We start from the raw sequence: 27782 nt of genomic DNA, 5'->3' as shown, positions 1-27782 counted from the left end.
CTCCAGAATGCTGGCCGCTTTTTAAATTGATAAGCATATCACCTTGCTGGGGCTGCAGTAGCAGTACTAAAGATCGGTGGCTTAAAACAAGAGAAAATTATTCTCTTCCAGTCTGGAGGTCAGAGGTAGAAGCCTGGTGTCCCCAGGGCTGTGCCCCCTTTAAAGGTCAGTGGAGAATGTGTTCCTTCCCTCTCAGCTTCTTCTGCCGGCTCCTGGTTTTGCTTGGCTTGTGGTCACATAGCTCCAGTCTCTTCTGCTGCCTCATAGCCAGTCATCATCTGTCTGTCTGTGCCCTCTCCTTATGAAAACAAGTCCTTAGCTAATTGTAAGCTCACCCTGAATGTAGCATCACAGCATTTTGACACCCTCTACTAATTCCATTTGTAAAGAGATTTTTCCAAATAAGAGAGCATTCTGAAGTTCCAGGTTGATGCAGATCTCAGCTCACCAAACTCACTGTGCTGTTTCATGTTTTATTATTTATGTGCACACAGACACACATGTGGAGGCGAGAGGAGGATGTCAGGTGTTTTCCTCTATTGTTCTCTGTTGTTCAAGGTCCCTCACTGGACCCTGAAGCCAGGCTAGCTGGCAGCTCCTGGGATCTGCTTGTCTCAGCATTTGAGACGCTGAGGTTCCAGGCATGCATTGCCATTCTTGGCTTTTATGTGGGAGCTGAGAATTTAAACCAGGTCCTCTTGCTTTCTTAGAAAGGTCTCTCACCTTTAAAGCTCAATGCTTTTTCTCTTTTCTTTTAAAGGATTTAGTTAATTAATTAATTTATGTATGTATTTATTTTTTTGAGACTAGGTCTTACTACATAGCTGTGGCTGTCTTGGAACTTTCTGTAAAGACCAGGTTGGCCTTGAACTCATAGAGATCAACTACCATTAATTCCCTTTGGGATTAAAACCATGTGCCACCACCACCCACTCTTAAATTCTAGGGTAACTTATAAGGTGATTTGAGAGACTGTTTTAACAAAATGTCTTTGTGGTATATCTTAAGATTTTTAAATTTCAAAAAGTAGAATAAAAAGATTTTGAAGTTGATAGGAGGCAGGTTTTTTTTTAGCAGACAAAGCGTATGTTCTAAGATAGGAAAAAGATCAAATGAAAAAGTGAAATTTTAGAACGATTTTTTCATTATGGGAAAATTCAATCTATTATTTTCAAAACTGCACTATAAACTGAAGATGCTTCTGATTGTTCGACTTTTATATGTTTTATTAGAAGGATGCATATATATGCATTACACTGTGCAATTTCTTTTGAAAGATTTATCTTTTTTTAAAGTTTAATTTTACATATCATCCTTATTTGAGATAGGTTTTCACTCTGTAGACTAGGAGGCCGTCAGCTCAGAGATCTACCTACCCCTGCTTCCTAGTGGTGGGATTAAGGGTGGACACCATATGTCTGGCTATTTATTACTTTTAATTATGAGTGTGGAGGGGGTCTGTGTGTGGGTTTGCACTTGTGAGTGTTGGTGCCAGCAGAGGCCAGAATTCTTGGGTCACTGGAGCTGGAGTCATTGGGAGTTGTGAGCAGCCCAATGTAGGTGCTGGGAAAAACCTGATGTGGGTGCTGGAAGCTGAACTCAGATTCTCCGCAAGACCGTTGGGAGCTCCTAACTGCTGAGCTATCTTTCTAGCTCCCAGATTTATCTTTTTATAAGAAATATATTAGCCGGGCGTTGGTGGCGCACGCCTTTAATCCCAGCACTCGGGAGGCAGAGGCAGGCGGATCTCTGTGAGTTCGAGGCCAGCCTGGGCTACCGAGTGAGCTCCAGGAAAGGCGCAAAGCTGCACAGAGAAACCCTGTCTCGAAAAACAAAAAACAAAAAACAAAAAAAAAAAAAAAAAAAGAAATATATTATTATGAGCTGGCAAGATGGCTCTGTTGGTACAAAGCCTTGCTGTGCTAGCTTGGTGAACCTGAGTTCTCTCCTTGGAGGCTGGATGGAGGAGAGAACTGACTCCTGAAGGTTCGTCTCTGACCTGTGAATGTGTGCTGGGGCACCAGGGTACCCACATTCACACATACATACCACACATAAAGTAATAATCCATAAAAATCATCTTGAAAATGTTTAAAGAGTGTTACCACATTTCCTCTCTTGGAAGAAGCAAGAAGTGTTTAAACCCAGTCTGAGTCTAGCTTTTGGCTGCGCTGCTCACCAGCTGTGTACCTGTGGATAAGTTATGTCTTCGTGTACCTCCGTTCCCTGTAGAGGGATGTTAGTAATGCCAATCTTCCAAAGTTGGTGAGAGTCGCAATATGTGTGTGTACACAGTGGATGGGCTGTTGACCAATAAGGTGGATGGCTTCATTGTATTGCATAATACAAATCAACGAGATTTATATTACAGAAAAAAAGTATTTGTTTAAGAAGATGTTACTTGTTTAAACTATAGTCAAATGAGCCTGTCTCCCTCTGACACCCCCCCCCCCCTCCAACCCCAGGCTGTTCCCATCTGTGGCCATAGAGCTGTTCCTGAAAATTTTAGGTAGAAGGTGACATGGGTGTAAGTGTGTAGCAGTGACCTGTTGAATATTAACTGGTGAGGAAGTGGGCTGAACTTTGGAATCCGGAAATCTCAGGCTCGGAGTGTAGTGGGTTGGGATGGTGGGATTTAAGCTGATGAGAGGGTGGCGCCAAAGGCTCGTATTTAGCTTTGATAAGGGTTGGCTGCTGAAGGCGAGTGGACAGGAACCACTGGTCAAAGAGCTAAGATCCCAGCACCTGTTCCAGTATTCAGATGGGTAATTCAGGGCCGATTAAATAGCGCTGGGGGACTGCGTTGGGAAGAATGGAAACTTGTCTCTGAATACTGATAGCCACAGTTGTCTGTGGTCCCTTACTATGAGCTAGGCAGTGTGAAAGGTGCTTTACAAACACTGCTTTATGTGCCATTATGGCCGCCCTTGTAGAACAGGAGGTTGCATTGACAGTTTTTTAACTTGCCTGTGGCACATGTCTACTAAATGCCTTCAAACAGGAACACCACTCAGGGCTATGGAATCTCTGCTTTGTACACACACTGCCTTCTGGGGTGGACAGGAAACTGGGTGTGCAATCCGCCCCTGTGGGAGATTGGATCTGCTAATGCCAAGTGTTGTAGCTGTCTCCTTGGATTTTTTTTTTTAAACTGAAATGAATATAAAACAGTAAAGTTTTAAAAACAGTACCTAGAGAATACCTTTCTTCTTTTTCTGTAGGTGGCAGAGGTGGAAGTCTGTAACTTTGCTTATTCTTCATATTGATAGGAACATGTCTCACAGGAATCTTCTGTATTGGAACAACAATGGATTAAACTATTTTCTGGAATTAGTCATTAGGAGATTTGCAGTCTTTTGTTCTTACATAATAAGCTGTGATAAACTGAGAAACATTTATGCATGTTTGCAACTTACTTTGTAGTTCACCTTGGAGCACTACATTTTTTTTTTTCTTTTTAAATACGGTGTCATCTTTAACTCTCAAGATATTTTTTTGGTTTCCCTAAAGTGTTCTGTTGGTTCATCCAGCCATCCCCCTCACACAAAAAAGGCACTATTATGTTAGTTTTTTTTATTAAGCAGGCAGAAAAAGCTATCAAACTGCTTTCTCTTTTGCTTCCTTTCTGTTTAGTTCATTGATGTCTGTGTGCTGGGAGGTCTGAATGATCCCTGGCTTTCTGATTGCTAATGTAGCACCTTCCATTCCCCGGTCAGCCCTTCTCAGTTTTTATCTGAGTACAGTTGAATTTATGTGACTTTTTTTGCTCTTTTTTTTGTATTTAAATAAGTAGCCCAACCCCCATTTTCATTTTGTGTGTGTGTGTGTGTGTGTGTGTGTGTGTGTGTGTGTTCTCGCATTCGCGTGTGCGTATGCACCATGTTGTGTTAGTGGAAGTCAGAAGACGACTTTGAGGAGTAGGTTCTTTCCTTCCGCTATGTTGATCCCAGGAATTGAACTCAGGAACTCAGGTCATCAGACTTGGCAGTAAGCAGCCTTACCTACTGAGCCATGCTAGATTTTTTCTTTTTTCTTTTTTTTTTTTTGAGACAGGGTCTTACACATTAGCCTCAGTTGGCCTTGAGTGTGACAGTCCTCCTGTCTCAGTCTACTAAGCATTGTAATCATTGGTATGAGCCACCGTATCTGGCTTTTCTTTAAAATGTCAGTCTTATTTATTACAGGCTGACCTTGAACTGGCTAGGATGACCTAGAACTTCGGGTCCTCCTGCGCTACCTTCTGTGGGCTGGAACTTCAAGGGTACACCATCACACTCACTTACACAGTACTGGGGATCAAACCCGGTGCTTTTTGTCCATGTTATCTATGTAAGCACTTTACCAAGTGAGTTACATCTGCAACCCTGCTTTATGAATACGAGACAGGGTCTTGCTGTGTAGCCCAGACTAGCCTCAGATTCTTGGCAGTTCCTCTTGCCTTAGCTCCCTAGTGCTCGTGTGACACCACTCAGGTTGTTCTTTGTGTATGTGCATAAATGTCTTAGTTAGGGTTTTATTGCTGTGGAGAGACCCATGACTACAGCAGCTTTTATAAAGGAAAACATTTGACTGGGGTGGCTTACAGTTTCAGAGGTTTAGTCTGTTATCATCATGGTGGGACATGGCAGTGTGCAGGGCAGACATGGTGCTGGAGAAGGAGCTGAGAGTTCTACATCTTGATCCACAGGAAGTTGTCTGTGTCACTGGGTATAGCTTGAGCATAGGAGACCTCAAAGCCCACCCCTACAGTGATACATTTCCTCCAATGAGGCCATACTACTCCAACAAAACCATGCCTTATAATGGTACCATTCCCTATGAGCTTATGGGGGCCAATTACATTCAAACTACCACAATATACATATATCTGTTTTTAGTTGCAGGTATATATTTGTGTTCAGGGGTGTTTATGTGTGTGCAGAATAGGGGTCAACCTCTGTCTGTGGTTCCACTGGCAGTGTCCACCTTGTTTTTTGTTTTGTCTTGAAACAGGTTTTCTCTATATGTGTAGCCAGGCCAGCCTAGAACTCACTATGTAGACCAGGCTGGCCTTGGACTCACAAAGATCCACCTCCCTCTGCCTCCTGAGTTGCTGGGATTAAAGGTGTGCACCTAGTTTTTTGAGATTGGGTTTCTCACTGTCTTGGAGCTCATGGACTATGCTAGGTTGATTTATAGGAAATGCGAGGTACAAAATCCCAAATGAGTCAAAGAGAATATTCAGAACCTCCTACTTTAGCTCTTTACTCAAGGGAAGAAATGATAACTACAGTTTTGGAAAACCTCAGGTGTTTTTGAAAAGAATAATGAATGTGTGTGTATCTATGTGTATGCAGGGCCATGTGTGACGCAGTGGGCTGGTGAGAGGGCAGTCTTCAGGAGTTCTCTCTCTCTTTCCACCGAGTGGACCCCAGGATCAAATGCAGGCTGCCAGGTTGGCAGCAGATGCCCTTGTCTACTGAGCTCTCTCCCTGGCCCTCAGTTATTGATTTACATTAGTTGGGTTGATATTCAGTTGAGCAGGGCCTAGTAGAAGACTAGTTGACTTGTGTTGAAGTTGAGGCCCAGATGGATTGTCTTCCAGCATTCTTTCCAGGTCTGAGTCTGCTATTACTCTGTTCTGTCTCCTAGTTGTGGCTCAGTTGGAAAGCTGATGGAGAAAGGGCTGCCACAGGGCCAGAGCTTGTGAATTTGGGGGACAGTTCGAACAGATGAGATTAAGTGTCAATAAACTAGTTCCCAGACAGAAAGTACTTCCCAAATCCGGCTATAACAGTTACTGTTCTTAATCGTATCTAATTAGGATTTGAGATTGGCAAAAGCCACGTCAGAATTTAGAATGTTCTTGATTTTATACTAATTTTAGCATTTTCTTCTTCCTGTGTATTTTCCTTTTCCCAATATAGTTATAGTCATATTTCTTTTACTTTTCAGCATTTGACTGCATGAATAATGTCTTAGGGTTTTTATTGCTGTGCAGAGACACCATGGCCATGGCAACTCTTATATAGGAAACATTTAATTGGGGTGGCTCGCTTACAGTTTCAGAGGTTCAGTCCATTGTCATCTTGGTGGGGAGCATGACCGTGGGCGGGCAGACACTACCTAGAGGAGTAGCTGAGAGTCCTCCATCTTGCAGGCAACAGGAAGTCAGTTGAGACACGGGGTGGTATCCTGAGCGTAGGAAACCTGAAAGCCTGTCCCCACAGTGACACACAGATAGTAATTGCTGAACCGACCCTGTAGCTTGTTTCTTTTTTTTTTTTTTTCCTCTTCTTGGTCTTTTGAGACTGGGTCTCACTAATGTAGCCCTGGATGGCCTGTAATTCACTGTGTAGCCCAGGCTGGCCTCGAACTCACAGAGATCCACTTGCATGTGCCTCTTAAGTGCTGGGATTAAAGGTATGTGCCACCATGCCTGGCTTCATAGTTCATTTCTTATAGAACCTTTAGTTCTTTCTGGCTTTCTGGCTTGAATTAATGAATTACTTTATTTTTTCTGACTTTTCTTTGAAATTAAGGCTATTTCCCATGTTTTTTATACCTTTGTAATAAATCTCTGTTTCAAATAATATTCCATACTTTTTTCCCCCCTAAGACAGGGTTTCTCTGTGTAACCCTTGGCTGTCCTGGAACTCGCTTTGTAGACTAGGCTGGTTTTGAACTCAGCGCTATACCTGCCTCTGCCTCCCAAGTGCTGGGATTAAGGATGTACGCCACCACACCTGGCTTTAATGTTCTGTCTGAATTTGCTGCTGTCTTACATCTCTTCCCTGTATCTTTCTTTCATCACCATCTGGGAGTTTTCTTAGTTTTCCTCCTGCTTTGGATTCCTGTTTTGCGGGGTGGGCTCATTTGGCTCTGATGCCAGTTAAGCTGGTCTTGGGATCTTTTTATAGCCCCAAATGGCCTTAGCCTCCTCCTCTCTCCTCTTCTCATGTGCTGGAATCACAGGCATGCACTACCACACTTGGCTTTGTTGGTTTGCTTTTTGAGACGGTGTCCCATTCGGTAGCCCTTGCTGGCTGGAAACTAGTAACAGTGCTTCCAAGACAAGGAAAAGAAGCCAGCACAGTTTTGGATCTCTCCTTCTTCTCTTTGTCCTCTGTTCTTTTTTTTTTTTATTGAGACAGGGTTTCTCCATGTAACAGCTCTGGCTGTCCTGGATCTCACTCTCTAGACCAGGCTGGCCTCAAACTCACAGAGTTCTGCCTGCCTCTGCCTCCAGAGTGCTGGGATAAAATGTGTGTGCCACCAACTGCCTGGTTTAGATCTCTTCTTAGCTAGATATGATGTCTTCTTTTTTTGTTTGTTGGTTTCCATTCTGATTTTGATAGGATCTATATTCTCCCATAGGTTCCTGATAAAGGGCACACATAGACGTTAAACTTTTGGAGACTGTGCCTCGGTAGCAGTATCCAAATTTTTCTGTGCCCATTGACTGTTTGGGTAGACATAGCATTGGACAAGATGGAATCTCTTTAAAAATGATTTATTTATTTTTTATGTGCATGAGTGTTTCCCCTGCATATATATCTGTACACTGTGTGTATGCCTGGTGCCCAAGGAGGCCAGAAGAAGTTATCAGATTCCCTGGAACTGGAGTTATGGATGGTTATGGGCTGCCATATGGGTGCTGGGGATTGAACCAGGGTCCTGTAGAAGCACAGGTGGTACCACTGACCCATCTCTCCAACCTAAACTCACTTCTTTTTAAGTTTCATATTTAAAACGGGAACTACATGCCATTGGGCTAAAACTGAAAAAAAAATACATGGGCTGTTAATAGTAGAGGAAGCATGTCAGTGCCACAGGGGAGTTTATTTATTTTGTTTTGTATGTGTGCATGTGTGTGTTATATGTGCACATGCCAGGCTAGAGGATGTGGCCTGCTTTATCGTCAATCTCTGACCTTTTCTCTTGAGACAAGATCTCTTTAGAAACTGGAGCTAGGCAGTCAGCTAGTAAGCGCCAGTGATCCCCGACACTGCCCAACTACCCTCTTTACCCCAGTCTTGGGGTTATAGGCATGTATCATGCTATGGTTCCCCGCCTCGTGGTTTTTCAAGACAGGGTTTGTCTGCGTAGCCCTGGCTATCTTGGAACTCATTCTGTAGACTAGGCTGGCCTCAAACTCAGATATCCATCTGCCTCTGTCTCTGGGATTCAAGTCATGTGCCATCACCCAGCAAATGATTAATTTTTAAATTTTTTTAGTTTTATTTTATGTACATTGGTGTTTTGCTGCATGCATGTCTGTGTGAGGGCATCAAGTCCCCTGGAACTGGAGTTAGAGTTGTGAGCTGCCACATGGGTGCTGGGACTTGAACTTGAGTCCTCTGGAAGAGCAGTCAGTGCTCTTTTTTTTTTTTTTTTTAAATTTGAAAGAGTTTATTTTGGCTGTGGCCCCAGAGAGAGAGAGAGAGAGAGAGAGAGAGAGAGAGAGAGAGAGAGAGAGAGAGAGAGAGAGAGAGAGAAGAAGAAGAAGAAGAAGAAGAAGAAGAAGAAGAAGAAGAAGAAGAAGAAGAAGAAGAAGAAGAAAAAAAGAGAGAGAGAGAGAGAGAGTGAGTAGAACATGGCAGGGAAGCAAGGAAACAAGCCGCGGGGTCGGAGCAAGAGTCTGAGAGCACATCCATGTGAAACATGTCAATCTTGTCAGGGAATTTCCTAAGGGTGCAAAGCCTATGCAGAACTTGGTGGGGGGCAGGCAAACCAAGAGGTCTCCTAACTGAGAATTTGCATGTAGCCATGTCTCTTTGGGGAGCTCCCATAAGAGGTGTTGGTATAAGGAAATTGACTTGCTAAAAGTGTGAGTTGTATAAGCCCTTTGCTAAGGACACTGGGTCAGTCCACCAGAGGCTTATGCCCCTACAGCTGGAAAAGGCTAAAATTCATCCTTAGAGTGCCTCCGTGTCTTCTTTCCATGGACCTATGTAAACCCCCATCCGATATGACAGTAGCTAATCAAAAAAAAAAATTCTTTTTAACATAAAAACAGGTTATAATTCAAAAGTCCAGGGTTATTTGAAACTGGAAAATATTTTCTCTGTAGAAAATAGTAAAAGTGATAACATTTCCCAATAAGCCATTTTAAGACAAATAATAGCTGAATTATACATATAAATATTGATTACATTCTGGGATACAGAAGAAACCAATTTTCATCTGTTGAGAGAGCTATGTTTTACTTAAGTTGTATAAGTGAGATTCCTATTCATCTTCCCCTTCACTGTTTGATTTACGGCAGATATTTTTCTATAGGCTAATCCATAATCTAAAAAGATTTTAGCCTCCCCTCCTGAAAGTACAGCCATCATTTTCTTTCATCAGCTTGATAGGGTACAAATTCTTGTCCTAATAGTGAAATGTTTCACTAAAGCTTGCCCAGTGATTGGGCAAAACCAAACTTATTGTAAGCCACAGTCATCCTAGGGTCCTTCCTTGCTAGGTAGCCTCCCTGGATCTGTGGGTTGCAGTCTGATTGTCCTTTGCTTTATATCTAGTATCCACTTATGAGTGAGTACATACCATGTTTGTCCTTCTGAGTCTGGGTTACCTCACTCAGGATGATATTTTCTAGTTCCATCCATTTGCCTGCAAAGTTCATGCTGTCATTGTTTTTCTCTGTTGAGTAGTACTCCATTGTGTAGATGTACTACATTTTCTTAATCCATTCTTCAGTTGAGGGGCATCTAGGTTGTTTCCAGTTTCTGGCTATTAGAAATAATGCTGCTATGAACATAGTTCAGCATGTATCATTGTGGTATGATTGAGCATTCCTTGGGTATATGCCCAAGAGTGGTATGGCTGGGTCTTGGGGTGGATCGATTCCCAATTTTCTGAGAAACCGGCATACTGATTTCCACAGTGGTTGTACAAGTTTGCCCTCCCACCAAATGTGTTCCCCTTGCTCTGCACCCTCTCATACATAGACTGTCATTATTGTTTGTGATCATAGCCATTCTGACAGGCGTAAGGTGTTATCTGAGTCGTTTTGATGTGCATTTCTCTGATGACCGTCAGTGCTCTTAAGTCCTGAGCCGTCTCTCCGTCACCCCCTCCTCTCTTTTTTTTTAAGGTGTGGGTCGTGGAAATTTGGATCTAAGGCCTCCTGCTTGTGCAGCTCTTGCTGGCCGAGCTGTCTTCCCAAGCCCTGCAGGGCGGTTTTCCGAGGGGAAGATGGAACTGTTCCGTGTCATAGGATTTTTGTTGGTTTCTATTGTTTTGAGACACAGTGTCACCACATAGCCCAGGCCTGTCCTGAGTTCTCGGTCCTCCTGCCTCTGCTGTCTGACTGTTAGGACTCCAGCCGTAAGCTACCATGTCTGTGTCCTTATCGTAGGATGTTAATGGCGGCATCCCAGTTTCTCCATGTGTGAACATCTGTGGAAAGTGTCAAAAAAAGATAGAGTTTGATTTTATATATCCAACAGTCTAGAAAGGAACAGTAAGTTAAAAGAATTTGAGTACCTGAAGGCATAGAGGAAGAGCGTAGAATTTCTCCTTTTCTCCCACAACTGTTCTAGTTTTCCTCTTCTCCCCCAAACCACTCTTAGTGAGAAGTTCCTTGTGTACTTCTCCTGACTTAAACATTTTAAACTTTCAGAGTCATAATTGGGGGTGGGGCGGGAAGCGAACATGCTAAAGTATTTTCTCAGAGTGCTTAGCTTACTGTTATAACACACCGAAGTATATTACCCATGAAACCTTGTCCTGACATATTGAAATGGTTCCTCCTGCAGTGGGCAAGCATGAATTAACTGGCCATAAAGTGGCCGTGAAGATACTCAACCGGCAGAAGATCCGGAGCCTCGACGTGGTTGGGAAAATCCGCCGAGAGATTCAGAACCTGAAGCTTTTCCGGCACCCTCACATCATTAAACTGTAAGCCCAGCTCATCGAACCTGCTCCCGTCATCCGCTCGTGCCTTTCATTAACCTGCCTAACCTGGCAAGCCAGAGAGAGGCCTGGCCCTCTTCCCGTTCGTTCCCGAGGCCGGAGGTGGCTGTCGGCTCCTGCAGCCAGCCCCGCTCACTGCCAATTGCAAAGCCCCGCCCTCGTGTTTTAGCCTGGCTCGTATCAGACGTGTTCTTGTTCTTCCCGTTGTCTGGACAGAGGCCCTTCTGATAACTTGGCCCTTCTGTTTTTATGCCGGGAACCAACTATTGATTTTCTAGTAAGAGTCTCTGTAGCAGGTGCCAGGCCCTCCCAGGTCCACCGGAAAGAAAAAAAGAGGCCAAATAAATAAATAAATAAATAAATAAATAAATAAATAAAATAAATAAAATAAAAAATAAAAAAATCCTTGACCTCTAAATTTCAAATTTCCATATGCTGGGAACTAGGGTCATGAGAGACTGTGTGCTAGAAATGGTTTTTCCCTACCCTGCTTGTACTTGTTCATGCACATAGCAGAATCTGGGGTGTTTGGCATTGCAGGAGGGCCGTGGTCCTCACTGCTGCATTCAGGCTGCCACTGGGCGGCTACAGGGAACTTAGTTCTTGCCCCCCACCCCCACCCCGTGTGACTGTGTAGGCTGTACTTTAAAGCTGCTTGGACTTTCCTGTTGAACTGTCCGGCTCAAAAACTGTTTTATCTCTCTCATTTATTAAAGCGTTTTGCAATATCATATATGCTAGTTGGCCCTAAGTGTACATTTCTTGCTTTGAACTCTGGGCCCTATGCCTGCTGCTGACTTTATATCCTCATTGGGATGTCCACGAGGCATTTCCAAAGACCTGGTCCAGTGTCATCTCTTTATCACCTCCTGGGATCTGCTTGCCACACTGTTCTCACCTCTGTGGTTAATTGCCACTTAATACTGATGAAAACGTAAGAGCATCATTAACAGTCCTATTTAACAGTCCCTCTCCACACCATCCCTCCATCTCTTCCTTCAGACTGGATCTCGGGTCTGTCTCTCAGTCCTCTGTCACCGCCATATTGGTGGGAACCATCTCCCCTCTCCTCCCCTCTCATGGGCTGCCAGAGGAGCCCTCAGCTTCTTCTTAGCATTCAGTCAGTTCTTCACACCGCTGCTACTTAGTCTTTGACTCTGCAGATCATGTGACTGCTAGCATTCAAAACATCCCATAGCTTTTCATCTTCCTTTAAAGCAAAGCTAAAAGTCCCTACCTTCCTGGCTTGTGACGTTCTGCATCTTTGGCCTCCAGTGACTGACTCCACATCCTGTTTCTCTCCTGGCTTGTTTGGCTCTTGCCTTACCATGAGCATGCCAAGCAGACTCCCACCTGGGCCCTTACCATTGCTGTTCCCTCTGCCTGGTTCACCTTCCTCCCGGGTAACGTAGTCTGCTCCTTCCTTCCTTCAGGCTCTGCTCAGGTGTCCTTGGTGGCCTTCCTGGAGAACTCTGTATAGAAGAGAGTTTGCTTTCTTTTCTCCATCACATGCTCTGCACTAGATAATGCTTATTTGCTGTCTGTTTCCTGGCACCTGGATCAAGAGCATCACAAAAACAGGATTGGCTTTGTAACCCAAGATCTTCTATCCCAGTACCTGGGTTCTTATAGGTTCTTAGTGAATCTTTATGGAATGGATGAATACACATGTTTTAATATTAGTAGATAATGTTTTCTCTCACCAGGTACCAGGTCATCAGTACACCATCTGATATTTTCATGGTGATGGAATATGTCTCAGGAGGAGAGCTATTTGATTATATCTGTAAAAATGGAAGGGTAAGCAGTTCTCATTTAATCCTGTACATATTTTATAACTCCCCTGTATCCCTTATTTGCATCAAAATGTCAGAGAGCAATTTTCAGAGGTCTGTTTAGTAACCAATTCCCTTAGTCGTATTTGTTTAGAATCATAGGCTACTTAGAGGTAGAAAGAAGGACCTCAGTGATGAAGCCCTGAGCCACTTACACAGACAGACATGGATATTGAGCCTCCCAGTTAAATATTTGTTCAAGGTCACATGATTTATTAGTGATAGAGTTCACTTAAATCCCCAAAATTTATAATCCTTAGACTCATGCTTTGGGGTATACAGACTTTTCTTTTTTTGAGACAGGGTCTCACTGTGCCACCTTAGCGGGCTTGGAACTCGCTCTTTAGGTCACACTGGCTTCCAATGCGTAGAGATCTCCCTGCCTCTGCCTCCCGAGTGTTGGGATTAAAGGCGTACCTGGCCTGTACAAACCCATTTAGTGTGCATCTTAAACTTTATAAGTATTCCTTACAAAATACATTATTATTAAATATTTAAGGATGTAGGCCTCGTTATTCAACCCTGGCCACATTTAAGTTGCGTTCATTGTTTCGTCTCTGAACTCGGATGTACCTGGGACAGTAAGAACGGGCTTTATGGAAGACTTTGGAATTAGACTTCGGGACTTTGGTGTTGGAGGGAACTTTGGAGACATTTAAGTTAGAGATACAAATACTGAGCGCTGTCCCCTGCCCATGCTCGACCTCAGGTCCTCGGATTTGTCCCTTCTAAAAGCCCCACATCTGGCACTGAGAAAAGAACTTGGCCTGCTTTCAGTCGAAAGTTATTTGCATTATTCATTCACCCATTTTACATAGTGTTTCTCTTTAATCAGAATAAAACTCACTAACCAAGTTAATCTTTACTTGCTTCTCAACATGGCCAATTTCTATTTTAAGTATTACCTTTCTCATCCTTCTAGGTCCCACTCCTACTCCCTAAAGGAATTCTTCCTAAAATCATCACTGCCTTCCTTTTTTTTTTTTTTAATTTCGAGACAGGGTTTCTCTGTGTTGTTTTGGTGCCTGTGCTGGATCTCGCTCTGTAGACTAGGCTGGCCTCGAACTCACAGAGATCCGCCTGCCTCTGCCTCCTGAGTGCTGGGATCAAAGGCATGCGCCACCGCCGCCGCCCGGCCATCACTGCCTTCTTTTCTTATCTTTTTTCTTCTGTTTGTCATTTCTAGCCATCTTGCACTACGATTTGGGGATGTCGTTAGTTTTACGTTTTGAGTGCTGAGTTTTCGGCTGCTTTGTTTCTGTATTTCAGGTATCTGCCTTATTTTCTGCAATTGCCCTTGGGCAGCCTGCCCGTTTGGCTTCACAGATGCACCTTTACCTGGTTGAGAAAGATGTTTTGGTTTTAGGTTTTAATTGTCTTTTGGCTCCTGCTCTGTTCCGTTCTTGGTGCCTCCTGGTCCCCCCACTGCCCCTCCCCCTTTTCCTCCTCATTTTATTTGTCTTTTTTTTTTAATGACTCTTCTCAGATCAGGTGATTCTTGGCTTTCCACTTAAATCTCAGAATGAAGTACCAAATGCCACGCTAATATACATCTGAGATTTAGTGATTGGTGGCTTTTCCCATAAGTTGAGTGGTTGGGAGAGCTGTTAATTTGGGTCGGGTAAATCTTTTGCTAACCATCATAAGTATTTTCCTTCTTCGTTTGATTTGGTACTTGGTGTTTCCTATTTTGTTGAAGGCAGTAGTTTAGCGGTTGGAACTGAGCTTTGAGTTGGGGTCCATTCTCTTCTGTTAGTGTCCTGATCGTCACTTAGAGCACATCTTCCTTACAATGCCCTGTTCCTGCCACAGTGTCCTTGAGAGTGATCCGGCTTGGCTTCACTTGAGTAACCAGAGGTCTTACTCCCCAGTGGCAGGGACTTTAAAAGTTCTCACCAGGACCAGCGGTCTTGTTTCTAGCCCACCCCTCACTCTGCCTCAGGAAGTCCTAATTCCTCAGTTTCTCTAGGGTTCCCTATGCATGTGTTTATTTCTTCCTCTAGGCTTTGGTTTTGCTGAGTCTTCATCCGCTGTCCAAGCACTCCTCTGGGTGGGTGCTGTCTCTCAGTCCTTTGTTTTGTGGGCCTTGTGTATTGCTGATTGCTTTGTAGTGCTGTTAACCCTGCACAAAAGATTCAGTGCATGATGTTCATCAGCTGCAGTATGCTCTGACTTGGCTCATCGTCTTCCTTTAGTCTCTGGCATTCTTTGTACTGTATTTTTGCAAATACATTACTTTCCACCCCTGTAGCCTTTCTACTTATTTTATTTCTTATGTTGTTTCTTAGTTAAATTTTCTCTTCCTCTTTCATAATCTTTTTATAAACATCTACTGGAACGAATAAAGGCACTAGATCGCAAAAATATTACTATATTTTTCTTGAAGAAGGGTGTCTTACATGTCAGTAGGAGTTTTGATTTTACATTCCAAGAAATGATCAGTTTATCTTTGTCCCCACATTATCCACGCATTGAAGGTGTAGAATTCTGGATTTAGAATGCTTGCTCATGACCTACCGGAGAATTGCATGTGAGAATCCTTGCCTAGGGGATCCGCAGCTTCTCTATTAAATGCGCTGTCCTGGAGCAGGTATAAACCAGTAGTGGTTATCACTTGTTGAGCAAACCTCAATAAATACAGGGAAGAGTTTTGAAGAGTATTTTTAAAAGATTATATTTGAAAATTTTATTTGTAGCATAAGATTTTTTTTTCAATAAACACACAAAAGGAAAAAGTATTAAGGATTTTCTTTTGTTTACATAAAAACATCTCGGGACTGAAGAATGGCTCAGCAGTTTTGAGGGTTTGCTCTTCTTTCGGAGGTCTGAAGTTTGGTTCTTAGCACCCATATAGGGTGACTCAAGACTGTCTCTAACTCTAGATCCAGAGAGTCCAATGTCCTCAGAATTCTGGCCTCTGTAGGCACCTGAATGCAGATGTGTAGACACACACACACACACACACACACACACACACACACACACACACACACACACACTCTTATACACATAAATCAAACTTAAAAATCATCGTAAGTTTCAGAACACAGACTATGGTTGCTTTGTGCTTCATTTACAGTGCTTACCTGTCACTTTATCATAGTCTGAAGTAGTACCCCCATCCCAGCGCCGCTTTCTGTATTCTTTTTCTTTTTCTTTCTTTTCTTATCAGTGAAATTTGTTCTGGGCAGTTTCGTCCGTGTATTAGTGCATTCTAGTTCTTCTCTCTCTCTGTGCTCTCTTCTCTGTCCCACTCCTCTCACTCCTCTCCTCCCTGCAGGCCTCTTTCTTACTTGCATGACTTCTTGTTTTGTCTTGTGATCCCGAGTCTGACTAGGACCACCTGTTTGACCACGGGTTTGCAGCTGTCCATCAGAGCACATTCTGCATCATTTTTTGTCAACTAGAATAGGGCCTTCCTTCCATTCATTTCTGTGTTATGAATGTCTAACCTGTATAGCATATTGAATATGTTCAATAAATATTTATTAAAAGAATGATTAACCAAAAAAAAAAAAAAAGAATGAAGGATTAAACATCACTAACTTAGAATGAAAAACATGCCTAATTTCAGGTAGAAGTTGAAACTACTAGAAAGAGCCCATGAACTACAGAAGAAGACAGGTTTTTAAATGTAGTCTGTGCAGGTATAGGACCAGAAAGTTGATCCAGGTCCCCGTAGCCTCCTGGCATTCCAGTTTATTGTTGCCTGCATTACTTCACCATTTCAAAAGTACCTCATGGGTGAAGTTCACTTGGAAGGTTTCATGCTTCGGCAGTTTATAGGCTGGAGAATTTTAAGTAGGAAAAGTTTCCATTGAAACTTTTTACTACTTGATATAATACACAGCTTAAAATACTTTTCCTCTTTTCCTAGTTGGATGAAAAGGAAAGTCGACGTCTGTTCCAACAGATCCTTTCTGGTGTGGATTATTGTCACAGGCACATGGTGGTCCACAGAGACTTGAAACCTGAGAACGTCCTGCTTGATGCACACATGAATGCAAAGATAGCTGATTTTGGTAAGGATGGTTTGAACTATTCAGTGAGTATATGTAGCAGTCTTTGGTAGTATCTGTAGGGTATGCTCAGAATCCCATCTTGCAAATAAGAATACAAAAGGGGAAAACAGTAAGTTACTCTCTTCTTCAAAACCGAGTATGAAGCAATTTAGTTACTTTGTGCACGCACACACATACACACATACACACAGACTCATATACACATGTCAAAGGACATCTTTGGGGGTTGTTTCTGGTCTTCCACCATGTGGGTCTTAATGACTTGAACTTAGGCTGTCAGGTTCAGTGGTAAACACCTTTGTCTGCTAAGCCATCTCTCGCCAGCCGTAAAATTCAGTTTTGTGATAACAAATACTTCAAGTTGTCAACATTAGAGAGATCATTTGAAAAGAGGTAACTAGCCAGGCATTGGTGGTGCATGCCTTTAATCCCAGCACTCGGGAGGCAGAGGCAGGCGGATCTTTGTGAGTTCGAGGACAGCCTCATCTACAAAGCGAGTTCCAGGAAAGGCGCAAAGCTACACAGAGAAACCCTGTCTCGAAAAACCAAAAAAAAAAAAAAAAAAAAAAAAGAGGTGGCTATTATTTGTGAAGGTAGCAGCTTCATTTCTAATATATTCTTTTGGTCAAGTGTGGAGAAAATGGAGAGTAAGTGGAATGGAATTATTGAAAAAAATTGAAATCAAGAAAGATGAAGTATATGAGGAAACTTTTAAATATTTAAATGCTATAAAGTTGAATTTCAGATGTGGTCGCACATGCCTGTAACCCCAGAGTTCCAGAGATGGAGGCAGGTGGATTCAAGGCCACAGTGGGCTACATAGTAAAACCCTGTCTCTAAAAAGAAAAGAGACTAAAATACCGAGATTACAGGTTTGGATGACCACTCTGAGCTTGGGCTTTGTTTTATAGAACAGAGGAGGAGTGGTGGAAATCTTTCTATTCATCTGAGATTATTTTCCTAGCAATGTCTATATGAAGAGTTAAACATTTCACATTTATTCTAGAGAGCAAAGCCGTCTGTAGTTTAATATATACTCATGAAACTCTAGTTATTGAAATACATTGTACATTTGTATATAAGGGCAGAATATTTGGGAAATAAAGTCCGTGATCACACTGAAGCAAAGGAAAAGTAAATGGTGGCTGGTCTTGTTAATACAAACTTAGCTGTGTTGTTTAATGGACTTTTCTTTTTGTCCTGGTGGAATCTTGAGTGGCCATTGTTTGTCTCTGCAGGTCTTTCAAACATGATGTCCGATGGTGAATTTTTGAGAACAAGCTGTGGCTCACCCAATTACGCTGCCCCGGAAGTGATTTCAGGAAGGTGTGTTTGACACGGCTCAGCTTTTGATGTGTTTGTCATTGTTTGTTTCTTTTCACGTTTTTAGTCTGTATTGTCACATTTAATAGTAGTGAAGGAAGGGAAAAGTATTTCCTTACCTGCAAATTCTGTAGTTTAAGAAGAATACACAAGGAGCTGGAGAGATGGCTGTGTGGTTAAGAGTACTGCTGGTCTTCCAGAGGACTGGAGTTGGGTCTCAGTACCCACATTTGGGTGACTCACAACTGCCTGTAACTTTACCTCCAGGAGATCCAACACTCTCTTTTGGTTTCTGCAAGCAGTTGCATGCATGTGTATATACACCACAGACACACACACACACACACACACACACACACACACACACACACACACACACACACACACACACACAAAAATAAAATAAAATAAATAAATAAATAAAAAGAAGGGCTGGAGAGATGGCTCAGTGGTTAAGAGCACCAACTGCTCTTCCAAAGGTCCTGAGTTCAATTCCCAGCAACCACATGGTGGCTCACAACCACTTGTAATGAGATCTGGTGCCCTCTTCTGGCCTGTATGGACACATGCAGGCAGAATACTGTATACATAATAAATAAGTAAAAAAAAAAAAAGAAAAAAGAGAGAGACATTAAAAAAAGTAAATAAAAATAAATTTTATAAAAAATGTAAGTGGGTAAATTAAAAAATCCATTTATAGAGGAAAATGTTGGTTTGCAAGTCATGTTAAAGTAGTTAGAATGAAATATGTTAATTTTTCCTCTGGTGGAAGAATTTAAAGCAAGTCAGTTGTCAAGGTAGATAGGTAAGATACTAAAAACCTGACTATCAAATTACTTACTCATGAGAAATGGCTTACTTGACAAAAATTAAAAAATGGGCATTACAAGAGGTCCATACTTGTAATTCTAGAGCTTGAGAGGTTGAGATCGTTCTGTGGTACCCAAGATGCTATCTCAAAAAAACAAAACAAAACAAACAGAAAAACCCAGACAGAAAGCAAAACTGAGTCACAAGTATAATGCAATGTATATAGTTTAATCAACTAGATATCATCTGTGTAGTAGCTTCATGTTTTTTTGTTTGTTTGTTTTTTTGGTTTTTCGAGACAGGGTTTCTCTGTGTAGCTTTGCGCCTTTCCTGGAACTTGCTTTGTAGACCAGGCTGGCCTTGAACTCACAGAGAACCGCCTGCCTCTGCCTCCCAAGTGCTGGGATTAAAGGTGTATGCCACCGCTGCCCATTGTGTAGCTTCATGTTTTATGAGGAATGAAAGTGTCTTAGGAAACTGAATTAAAGAAGTGGTCCTCCAAAAAACAGGAGTCATACCGGGTAGAGGTAGTGCATGCCTATAACCTGAACATGGCACATAGATTTTGAAGTGGGACTATATACATAGACTCTGTATCAAGAAAAGGCAAGGTGGGGGGAGGGAGAGAGGGAGAAAGTGAGGTTTGTTTGTGTTCTGTCTTGATCTGGATCTGTTAGACACTGCAGTATAAGAATGCTGAACTTGACTGGGCAGTGGTGGCACACGCCTTTAATCCCAGCACTCAGAGAGGCAGAGGCAGAGGCAGAGGCAGAGGCAGGAGGACTTCTGTGAGTTTGAGGCCAGCCTGGTCTATAGAGCGAGTTCCAGGACAGCCAGGGCTCCTCAGAAAAACCTTGCCTTGAAAAGCCAAACAAACAAACAAATAAACTCATTTGTGTTTTCTGTCTTAACTCCTTTGGTATGAAAACATCAGGACCTAGATACAATGGGGGATATAATCACATAGAAAGTGATGCATTATGATCAAGCATATACAAAATGAGCTATTAGTGAAATCTGTTTGTTCAATTTATTTTTATTTTTTAAATTAATTAATTTATTTTTCTATTATCAGCTTGATACAGTATAAATTCTTATCTTAAGAGTGAAATGTTGTTTGTTCAGTTTAGTCTTTCTTTGAGGTCTGGATGAATAGAAACACTTACTTTCAAAAAAAATTTTTTTTGTTGAGAGTTATAATTTATTTTTGTCGTTCTAAAGATTTGTTTTCTCCCCGAAGCCAGACTCTGAATGGATGATTCAACTTTTTTTTTTTTTTTTTTCCAGCTGGTTAAGATCCTTGTCTAAAAAAAAAGACCCTTGTCTACAGAGTGCTTCAAGTAGAAGTTTAAAGTATTCTGTGATTTCACTTACCGTGGCTTGCTTGTACAGCCACAGGCTCCTTGAACTTTGATGGGAGGGTTTTAGGAGAAATGGGTTCAGAGCCTGTCAGTACAGAATTTAATCTTGGGCCAGTGAGATGCCTGAGCATTTGAAGTGCTTGCTCTGAAGTTCGATGACCCGAGTTTGATCCCTGAAACGTCTGTCAAGATTGAAGGAGAGAACCGACTCCTCCAAGTTGTTCTTTCATGTCCACACTCACTCGGCGTATGCACAGATATACACACGGCACACACAGGCGTACAATACACGTGTATATACACACAGGAAATACAACTTATTTAAAAAAGTATTTTATCTCTGGCTCCAATTCAACATTGATTATGATGGTTCAAGGTTTTGGCCTTATTGGTAGGACCCTCTGAGGGTTATAGTAAGGTAGTGAGACAATTCTACCCACGATGCATAATTTACAAAACATCTTACCTTGTAAAAGGTAATGCTGGTAAGATTAACATCTTGATGTGTGGTGTGCAGCAGTTGCTGTAAATACCATATTCTGATCATTGGTTTCTTTAAAAATTGTTTTCTTGTGTTAATTCTTTGTAAAATATTTGCGTTCGAAGAGTGTCGGGCAGTGCACTCTGCTGTTGTGATTAATGCAGTGGCACCCCTGTTCAGATTGTACGCAGGCCCCGAGGTGGACATCTGGAGCAGTGGTGTCATTCTCTACGCCTTGTTATGTGGGACCCTCCCCTTTGACGATGACCACGTGCCAACGCTCTTTAAGAAGATATGCGACGGGATTTTTTATACCCCTCAGTATTTAAATCCCTCTGTCATCAGCCTTTTGAAGCATATGCTGCAGGTAGATCCCATGAAGAGGGCCACAATAAAAGATATCAGGTAATTTTAAACTAGACAGGAGAAAAGTTTCATTTTATTAATGAGGTGCTTTTTTCCCTAGCAATATACTTTTCATAGGAGATTGAGTTCTATAGGTAATGGTGCGTTGTGTGTGGTTGAACCTAAGAGTTTAAATAAGGCAGAACTGATGGTGACCGGTAACATTTTTCATGACATACATTCGAGGCAAGCCATTGCTCATGAACATTCAAGAGTGCTTCCTTGAGACTTTGTTCTACTATCAATGTTATCTCATCCTCCCCCCCGCCCCCCAATTTTTGTTTTCCTTAATTCTTTGCTATTCTGATGGCCGGACTACACATTTTTCTCATCCTGGAGGAAGAAAAGAAAGAAAGAAAAACTGTATGCATAAATAAGTAAGAAAGCATTAGGGTAACCAGGAAGAGGTTTATATGTGAATTTAAGCTTTATTCCTTTCCACTTACTCCTTATGCTAAAAGTCCTGCTAAAGCTGAGCAGTGGTGGTGCACGCCTTTAATCTCAGCACTTGGGAGGTGGAGGCAGGCAGATCTCTGTGAGTTCAAGGCCAGCCTGTTCTACAGAGTGAGATCAGGATAGCCAGGGATATGTAGAGAGACCCTGTCTCAAAAAAACCAAACACCAACAATAGCAAAAACCTGCTGCAGCGGAGATCCCAAGTGGCAGGGCATGGCTTTAACCCCCAGATGGGAAGGGAAACACATTCTGTTAAATTGCTATTGTAAACTGTCTAAGGGAGAAGTATATTTGCATATGTTTTAGGTATTTTTTTCAGAATTAAACTCTGATACAAAATGCTGTGCATGGTACTTGGGAAGCTGAAGGAGGATGACAGTGAGTTTGATTCCAGCCTGGGCTACCCAGTGGAGAGAGTCTGTCTCAAAAGCCAGTCTCCAGTTGGAAACAAACACCCTTAAAATTGCAACAACAGAAAGACTCCTGGGAATAAAAGCATACTTTTATGTCTACCACTTAGTGATAACCATTGTTCTTTTGAGTATTTTCCTCTGTGTTTTGTTTTCATTTTTTTAAGTTTTAGCATAGTTCTTGATGTGGTTCCATATCCTTTTATATGTGCAATTAAATAATCATTCAGAGAATGGCCTTTTGAGTCCTACAGAACTGGGTTGTGTGGATGAGAATAGATTTTGCATGTATGAATTGCTTAGCATATAACTAAGTACACAGTAAGAACTCAGGATATTGCATACCGTTTTTGTTACCAAGCTCTTTTCATGTAACATGAGACAGTGTGAAGAGGAATGTAACAGTGAAGCCACACAACATAATTTCTTTCTGACCTGGGGAAAAAACTTGCACTTTGTCATCATTTGGGTAGACATACTTTTCATTTGCTTGCATCAATCCTTAAAAATTAGCGGCAGGCTGGAACATTTTTCTCAACATATTCAATGAAGTATGAGTTAGAAGAGGAAAAGAGTTAAAAAAAACACAATAGTAACGTAGTGTGGGTATAAATTAATTCATATCTTAAACTCTTGAAAGGTATTGTTTTTATTCTTGGTTTTACTGAAAATTCTCTGCACACTGCTGTTTTCTCTTAGGGAACATGAATGGTTTAAACAGGACCTTCCAAAATATCTCTTTCCTGAGGATCCATCATACAGTTCAACCATGATTGATGATGAAGCCTTAAAAGAAGTGTGTGAGAAGTTCGAGTGCTCGGAAGAGGAGGTTCTCAGCTGCCTGTACAACAGAAATCACCAGGACCCGCTGGCAGTAGCCTACCATCTCATAATAGACAACAGGAGGATAATGAACGAGGCCAAAGATTTCTACCTGGCAACAAGCCCGCCCGATTCTTTCCTTGATGACCACCATTTAACTCGGCCCCATCCCGAAAGAGTCCCCTTCTTGGTTGCTGAGACACCAAGGGCACGGCATACCCTTGATGAGTTAAACCCACAGAAATCCAAACACCAAGGTGTCCGGAAAGCAAAATGGCATCTGGGAATTAGAAGTCAAAGTCGACCAAATGATATCATGGCAGAAGTATGTAGAGCAATCAAGCAATTGGATTATGAATGGAAGGTAAGAAGGCCCGTGTTCAACCTAACACATTTGCCGAACCTGTAGACAAGAGTCTTTTATAGAAGAGTTGATTTGATGTGCCTTTGTTTTTGTCTGTATCAAATGCTAGGTTGTAAATCCCTATTATTTGCGTGTACGAAGGAAGAATCCTGTGACTAGCACATTTTCCAAAATGAGTCTACAGCTCTATCAAGTGGATAGCCGGACTTACTTATTGGATTTCCGTAGTATTGATGGTATGTACACACAAACCCACAGAGGTGATATGTCAGACCTGGTTATCTAATTTGGCTTATAGTCTTTGTTTTTTGGTTTTATTTTGTTTTTAATTAAACCTAAGCATGCAAAGTACTAAATTTCAAAATGGCATTTCCTTTTCTTCCTTCCTTCCCTCCTTCACATGTGTGTTTCGGTTGCACTCACCCGTGTGTACATGGGGTGGGGGCAGCCGAGGTCAGTGTCAGGTCCCTTCCTCCGTCACTCTCCATCTTACTTTGGAGACAAGGTCTCTTTCCAAACAGGAGGTTGCCCTTTAGGCTAGACTTAGTGGCCAGCCAGCCCCAGGGATCGTCTCGTCCCCAGCCTCCAGTGTTGGGGTTATAGATGTGCACCTCCTGGCCTGGCTTCTCCATGGTGCTGGGGATCGGAGTTGAGGTCCTTCTGCGGTGCAGCGGGCTCCTTATCCACTGAGCCATCTCCCCAGCCCCAGGATGACACTTTGATCATACACTTTTGTCCTTATCATCCTCCCCCACTGCGCATCCTCTCCACCTCAACCTTTGTGTCTTATGAAACTTCCTGGCTTTTTCCTGGTAAGTAATAGTAAATGTGACTTTCTGTCCTCTAGGACACTGACAATTGTGAATCCTCCTCTCCTCCTCCTCCTCCTCCTCCTCCTATGTAGTACATTGTTCTTTTACAGATTATTATCCTGGGGCTAGGGATTTAGTTCAGTAGTGAAGTTCTTGCCTTGCAGACACAAAACACTGGCTCCCATCACCATTACCATTTCTCCCAAAGTAGAAAATGATTATTGTTCTATAAAATCTTTAAAAATACACAGTTTAATTCTAAAGTGATAATTCTCTTTCATATTTCTATTGCTTTGTAAGGTTCATTTTGGCAATGTAAATTTTTTTATTTAAAAGTAAATACTGATTTATTGTAGTTTTATTTAATTTTAAGTACTTTTAAAATTAAACACATGATTATGCCTGTTCTTCCAAATTGTTAAACAAGTATCTATGGGAGGATATTTAGAATACTTACTTACAGACTCAAAGACAGCACCTACAGAGTATAAGAAAGACAAAGGCTTGAGCTATGATATACACTGGCCAACTGCTTATGATGGTCTGCTTGTTGATTTATTGATTGATTCATTCATTTATTGATTTGTTTTTGAGACAGGATCTTCTATGTAGGCTGGCCTGGCTTTGACGGGGCAATCCTTTTTGGTCCATCTCTGAGTACTGGGTTACAGATGTACACCATCCGCTAGCATGTACCCGTCCGCTAACACACAACACACCGATACAGTTTGAGATCGGGAACGGGTTTTATTTTTCTCTTAGTGTTTAGATAATTTTACAGTCTTAGTTATATCGAACTTTGGACTTGGCAACCAAATGAATATTTACTATTTCTACTTATATTTTGTTCCCAACTAGTTTCCCTTTGATTTCATTTTCAGTGTTACTCTTGTGGTACTAGAGATTGAAATCAGGCCTTCTTAATGAGCTCTAGCTACAACCCCCCCCCCTCCCCCGAACTGAAGCCCGAACCCAGGGCCTTGTGCTTGCTAGGCAAGCGCTCTAGCTCTACCACTGAGCTAAATCCCCAACCTCTCCAACCCACTTTTTACTTTTTATTTTGGGGGAGGTCTCACAAGTTATCCAGGTTGTCCGTGGACTCACTAGCTCAGGTAGACCTTGAACTTATGATCCTCTTGCTTTAGCTTCCCGAGTAGCTGGGATTGAAGGCCTGTACCACTAAGCCCTGCTTTTCTGAATTTGCCTATTGGAATTGTTGCTCTTTCCTGCTTCTAAATGAAATACGAGAGACTGCATAGTAAAAAGCATTGAGCTGAGGTTGGGAGGGTAGAGTGCCCGAATGGCTGAAGCTTTCTGTTCATTTGTTTTCTTGAACAAATAAGATGACTGACTGCTCTGGCTTTGTTTTTATATCAGTAAAATTATTCTTGGGTGAGATGATTTCCAAGATACCTTCCATATTTCAAGTGATTGATTCTGTGGTTTTGATAGAAAAGAATTTTACTGCTAGGGGATTTTTATTAAAACCCAGGTTATTAGTTTACTGACTCTTAGTGTAAACGTCAAGAGTAGTAAGTTAAGTACCCTGTGTGGCCTGGTCATCCTAAGCATTCTTCATGCTGTGTGTGTGTGTGTGTGTAGAAATGATGAGTGGCTTAGTCCAGGCACACTGCCCCCGTTTGAGAATGTATTTAAAATAAACACGCTCTGGGGGAGCTGGTGAGTAGTCTCACTTAAAGAATCTGATACATACTGTTTGAAAACTTGAGGGAGAATAGTCACACGGAATTCTTTTCACCCAGATGAAATTGCAGAAGCCAAATCAGGGACGGCTACCCCACAGAGATCGGGATCCATCAGCAACTATCGATCTTGCCAAAGGAGTGACTCCGATGCCGAGGCTCCAGGGAAGCCCTCAGAAGTTTCTCTTACCTCGTCTGTGACCTCGCTCGACTCTTCTCCTGTCGACTTAGCTCCAAGACCAGGAAGTCACACAATAGAATTTTTTGAAATGTGTGCAAATCTAATTAAAATTCTTGCACAGTAAACCTAAAACTTTGCTTATTTCTTTGATGCAATAAGCATGCATAATAAATAATAGCCAAACACTTCCACTTACCAAGTTATATATATATATATATATATACATATATATAATTATAACTAAGGATTGGCCTTTTGGAATGCATTTTGCACAGGGATTGGAAAATGATCAATAATTAAAAGCCTAATGTGCAGAAATGAATTGGGACCATTTTGTTGTCCCTTATTCAATAGGTACATATGGTATAATATACACAGAATGGATCGCAGGACTCAAGCCCACTTGATCTTTGACCATTTTAATTTGGTGTAACAGGGCTTTGTAGGCCATAAATTTACCATAAAAGCCTTCGCGTATGTTGATGTGTTTTATATGAATTATTTGCGTAGAATCCCCAGAGACCTTAGGTGATGCTGTTTTCTGGGCTCCTTAGCTTCTTAAAAAGCTACCATTCCCATTTCTGGTAACATTGTGAATGATTTCCACATCCTTCTTAAAATTCTGTCTTGTGTGATAAGACATATCAGATACAGACTCAATTTAAAGATTGTCTTTAGCTTGTGAGCCTGCCAACCCACAGAATTGATATCCTCAGAAACGCTGAGCCCTACGTTTACTTCTGCAGTTTCCCCCTTATGTTTTGTATATGAAGTGCTGCTTTGGCTCCTAGAGCCAAGTTGCTCACACTGTACTGAATCATGTTTTTGTCGCTGTCACAGAGTTCTCCTGGCTATCATGCCAGCCGCTATTGAATGTCATTTGATTGTGTGTTTTTAAAATTGATTCAGTGCATAGAAAGGACATCTTTTATAAGCTTTGAATGCTTCAATTAGATTTTTTTTTTGGTTTTTCGAGACAGGGTTTCTCTGTGTAGCTTTGCGCCTTTCCTGGAACTCGCTTTGGAGACCAGGCTGGCCTCGAACTCACAGAGATCTGCCTGCCTCTGCCTCCCGAGTGCTGGGATTAAAGGCGTGTGCCACCACCGCCCGGCTCCTTCAATTGGATTTTTAACCCCCGATTTTATTCTGCACACATTTTAAAAAAGAAAAACGGAAAGATTATATTGATCGCATGTATATCTACTACGTAGTTCCAACAACTGCTTGGCTTCATTTGCCCTCTAGATTCACGTATGTACAAAAACATAGATATGCATATGTATTTGAATGTATGTATGCTTTTGCTCTGAACCATTGAGATGTTAAGATACCCATCCCAGCCTTCAGTACTTAAGCATCTCCTAAAAATAATGATATCGTCCTTTAAGAAACTCTTGAATCCTTTATAAAATCAATAATTTCCATATTTATCTCTTAACTGTTAAGAGTCCCATTTAAGTTTACAGTCTGATTTCAGTTGTAGCTCTTTAATCAGGTTTAATATTATTATTTTGAAAAGGTGTAGAAGAAATCCATTCTTCAAAATGGTCAAGTTTATTTCAGGTTTTAATTTTTTTAAAAATTACTTTTTAAAAAAGTAAGTTGAATCCTTCTTAGACCTCTGATTTATATGCCTCTCCCTGTTTTAGTGATAGCATGGCATAATAGTTGTAAATGAAGATTTAAAGTCGAGTAAGACAAAGCTGGCATTTTATGAGCTAATAATTAATTTCATATTGTCCATATTTGGCTTCTTTTATGTTTAAGAAATTTGGTCGGAGGCTCTAGCTCAGTGGTAGTGCTTGCCTAGGACATACCCAGCCTGTGGGTTTGATCCCAGCAATGCAAAAACTACATTTTCTTTAAACATTAATCATCTTCCCTTTGCAGGAGAGACA

The 27782-nt window shown here is 41.7% G+C and overlaps 1 protein-coding gene across 2 annotated transcripts in view; it reads left to right on the top strand.

Annotated features, from left to right (window-relative positions):
• Positions 1 to 26016, top strand: part of Prkaa1 (protein kinase AMP-activated catalytic subunit alpha 1) — a 34778-nt gene extending 8762 nt beyond the window's left edge. The window contains exons 2-9 of one of the 2 annotated variants that reach the window (XM_076551840.1): positions 10743 to 10884; positions 12606 to 12699; positions 16612 to 16756; positions 17995 to 18082; positions 20912 to 21136; positions 22702 to 23188; positions 23298 to 23424; positions 25764 to 26016. In XM_076551840.1, the coding sequence (XP_076407955.1) occupies positions 10743 to 10884; positions 12606 to 12699; positions 16612 to 16756; positions 17995 to 18082; positions 20912 to 21136; positions 22702 to 23188; positions 23298 to 23424; positions 25764 to 26008 (1553 nt within the window). In that variant the 3' untranslated portion in view covers positions 26009 to 26016. The remainder of the gene's footprint in view (positions 1 to 10742; positions 10885 to 12605; positions 12700 to 16611; positions 16757 to 17994; positions 18083 to 20911; positions 21137 to 22701; positions 23189 to 23297; positions 23425 to 25763) is intronic. The other variant, XM_076551841.1, reaches the window with a different exon arrangement.
• The last annotated feature ends 1766 nt before the right edge of the window (positions 26017 to 27782 follow it).

The sequence above is a fragment of the Peromyscus maniculatus genome, chromosome 15, assembly GCF_049852395.1.
Source record: "Peromyscus maniculatus bairdii isolate BWxNUB_F1_BW_parent chromosome 15, HU_Pman_BW_mat_3.1, whole genome shotgun sequence".
Lineage (NCBI taxonomy): Eukaryota > Metazoa > Chordata > Mammalia > Rodentia > Cricetidae > Peromyscus > Peromyscus maniculatus.
Note: the sequence above shows the minus strand (reverse complement) of the source record. Positions and strands in the feature narration are given on the sequence as shown.